Source organism: Sitodiplosis mosellana, unplaced genomic scaffold, assembly GCF_009176505.1.
Source record: "Sitodiplosis mosellana isolate CC-2019 unplaced genomic scaffold, AAFC_SMos_1.0 Smas_scaffold_33, whole genome shotgun sequence".
In the NCBI taxonomy this organism is placed as follows: domain Eukaryota; kingdom Metazoa; phylum Arthropoda; class Insecta; order Diptera; family Cecidomyiidae; genus Sitodiplosis; species Sitodiplosis mosellana.
Genome location: NW_022595275.1, coordinates 157,177 through 160,221, shown reverse-complemented (window position 1 = coordinate 160,221; position 3,045 = coordinate 157,177). Strand labels below are relative to the sequence as shown.

At 36.5% G+C, this 3,045-nt stretch overlaps 1 protein-coding gene across 1 annotated transcript; it reads right to left on the bottom strand.

The window, feature by feature from the left end:
• Positions 1 to 421: 421 nt before the first annotated feature.
• Positions 422 to 2,252, bottom strand: LOC129569468 (facilitated trehalose transporter Tret1-like; the record flags this gene model as incomplete). The annotated part of the gene is made up of 6 exons (XM_055448305.1): positions 2,180 to 2,252; positions 1,695 to 2,058; positions 1,422 to 1,614; positions 1,166 to 1,310; positions 683 to 1,098; positions 422 to 622 (listed from the first exon to the last, which is right to left on the bottom strand). Coding segments are annotated over exons 1-6 (1,392 nt in total), but the record flags the coding sequence as incomplete, so codon positions are not given.
• Between the last annotated feature and the right edge of the window lie 793 nt (positions 2,253 to 3,045).

The window sequence follows — 3,045 nt, the reverse complement described above, 5'->3', positions numbered from 1 at the left end:
ACACAATCTTTTTTAGAGTACCCCCGTGCAAATGTTATATATTCATATTACAGCTTAATCAAATTATGTCAATAAATAACTAGTAGGAGCATTCCACAATGCGAAATACATATTTTTTGCGAATGAATGTAAAAGAGAACGGATATCTTCATTTAGGCTTAACAAAATAACAATCTTAAATGGTCTATGATAACTTTTGAGCGCGTAGCAACACGTTTTTTTCTTGGCAAATACCCAGATGTTGTTGCTTAATTATCGTGTCGCATTCACGATAAATCATTTAAGCAACCATAAACTCTCAAATATTTGTTTTAATTGGCAAGAATGAGATAAAATTTGCCTAAAGCTATTGTTTTCTTGGCATTTAAAAAACACTGTTACATCTAGAACGCGCTCGTGCAAGTCTATTTTTTTCATCTACTCCAACATCGTCCAGACATTGTCCACTGGTTTCTTCCACAAAAAAGTAAATGAAGATTGCTCCCAAGGCACAACTGACTCCGAATATTGTCATGCATCCGTGCAGATCGATCACTTCCAAAAGAAATGGCAACAGTTTAACAGATGTAAACGTCGTTATGTTGAATGCAAAACCGATGAACGCCATGCCAGGGGTTCGAATCTGCAGAAAAGATAAGTTTATCAAAGGGAATTGAAATTTAGTGTGCACATTTCCTCTCACCTTGGATGGTAAATATTCGATGCTGCAAACGAGTGACAATGCAATGATACCGGCCGCTGATATGAAAATCACAAATGATAGGCTCAACACTGGCACCCATTGGTATGACGACAAATCATAGCCATTTATATTCAGATAGTGATAAAGCGATACAGCAAACAGTCCAAGGGCCGAACCAACCAGAGACATGATATTCAAAAATTTCCGCCCAAGCTTATCGGCCAGGTAAGTCGTGCATATCGAACCAAGAAGGAGTGCAATCCCCAACATGATTGACGACACATATGGATCCATTGATGTTCCAGCTTTTTCAAAAATCATCACAGCGTAATTAGTTATTATGGGAGTTCCTGTAAGCTGAGACAGTGTGGTTAGTATGATTCCAATGCCAAGTCCTTTCAACGCACTTCGATTGACTGAAATGAAGAATTGAAACACAATAAAATATTTCAAACGAAGTTTGATTGGCTGAAAAATGCATACAAAAGTCCGATGCCTGCAATTTCTCTTCGGTTTTCCTTTCGTTCACGATCGATTTCAATCGTTCGAATTCTTTATAAAGAGCATCATCTTCCTGCTTACTCTTCCCTTTAAAGCCATTGTAATATTTCAATGCAGCTTCGGCTTTCTGCCATTTTCGGAAAACGTTTGAATTTTATAGAAAAAAAACTTTATTTTTATGGAATAAAACTTGATGTTAATTTCAATAATTTGATCTTAAAACAGTGAATTTACTCACTTGAATCTGTCCTTTCTGGAGGTGATACCGTGGCGTATTCGGTAGCATCACAAAACTTACTATGAAAACAATCGGAAAAATGCCAGATATGCGTGGAATAACCATGTAGTCAACACTTGCACCCAAAATGAAGCCAACAAGAATGCCAAAGTTCCGTATGAAATGAATGCTGCTTATAAGTCGGCCACGAATACTGACAGAAAAAAAAAGTTTCCGGTTATGGAACACGCTTAGTTTTGGTCCAACGGTTCAACGGATACCAAAAATGCTTACTTATCGTCAGAAATTTCGGACACATATAGAATGAGTGCTGTGAGTACTCCACCACCACCTATGCCAGCAAATACTCTGCCCAATAGAAGATAGTAATAATGATTACCAAAGTAAACTAGCAGCCAAAATACGATGATCGGGATCGTCAGCAGAAGTATTGCACGCTTGCTACCCATCAAGGATATAAAGTAGCCTAATGAGAGTGTGCCCATCATGGCTCCCAAGACATTTATTGATCCAATCCATGAAATTTCATCTGTTGTTAAAGCTCCAGATATGAGCGGTGATTTGTCTGACGCTAAAACTGATAGAGCAGGGGAAACCCATCCATTCACTGCTCCGCTTGAAAATATCAACAAATTAGCTACAGAAAATAGCAAAAATGTGTTGCGCATTAGACAATTTCGTATCACTTTCTTACAACTATTCAAAAGATTTGTTTCATTTGATAAATTAGTTCGAATTGTAAATTGTGTTGAACAAACCTGCGAATGTCGCAAAGTACTGATTCTTCATGTTTTTCCATAGAAACACTTCTGGTTCTGATTTTTTCGTCATTTTTATTACGAATAAACTGTTTAAACTCCTATGCCGGTGAACGATTCGACACAACTGATACTGAAAACATTCTCGGACACTTTAAATATTCAGTATTCCCATTTTTTGTAGAACATATTTCAATCGTTTATCTTTATTTGAGCTACCTTATTGTTTAATCTTTTTCTAACTTATAACAACCCGTGTGCAAATATTGTAACTGACCAGTCAGTTAACTAATTTCGGACAAAAATGACTTACTTTGATTGACATTTCAGTAAAATGTGTAGTGTAAGTCTATCAAAGTTAACTGAAAACGTTTAAAGTTTCAAGTCAAAATAAATTTTCTCCATACAAAAACATAAATTCAATCAACTACAGTCAACTGAATCTAAAGTCAGTTAGTCATTTTTTTCCACACGGGAAGGCCGAATTCCTTCGGTTAAATCACAATAAACGTGCAGATTTACACTAAATATACATTCTACTTGAACTCCCAATCGGAATTTTAGATGTCATTCTTCATTTCGACTGTCAAAATAACGATAAGATACTTTCGGTTTGTTGGTTAGTCTGACAAGCTGTTTATTCTTGCTGCGTGATGTTTTGGGTTTTTCGTCATATTCTACGTCATCAAGGGACTTGCCTTTCGTTTCTTCTAACGCAAAAAACTCAAAAAGAGCATCGATTATACAGCCCACTTCAAAAATACACATGCATCCGTATAAATAGATGATTCCGAGCATGATTGGGAAGAGTTTTATGAACAAAAATATGGCTAAGCTGAAGGAACGCCAGCGCTTTGAATCTACAT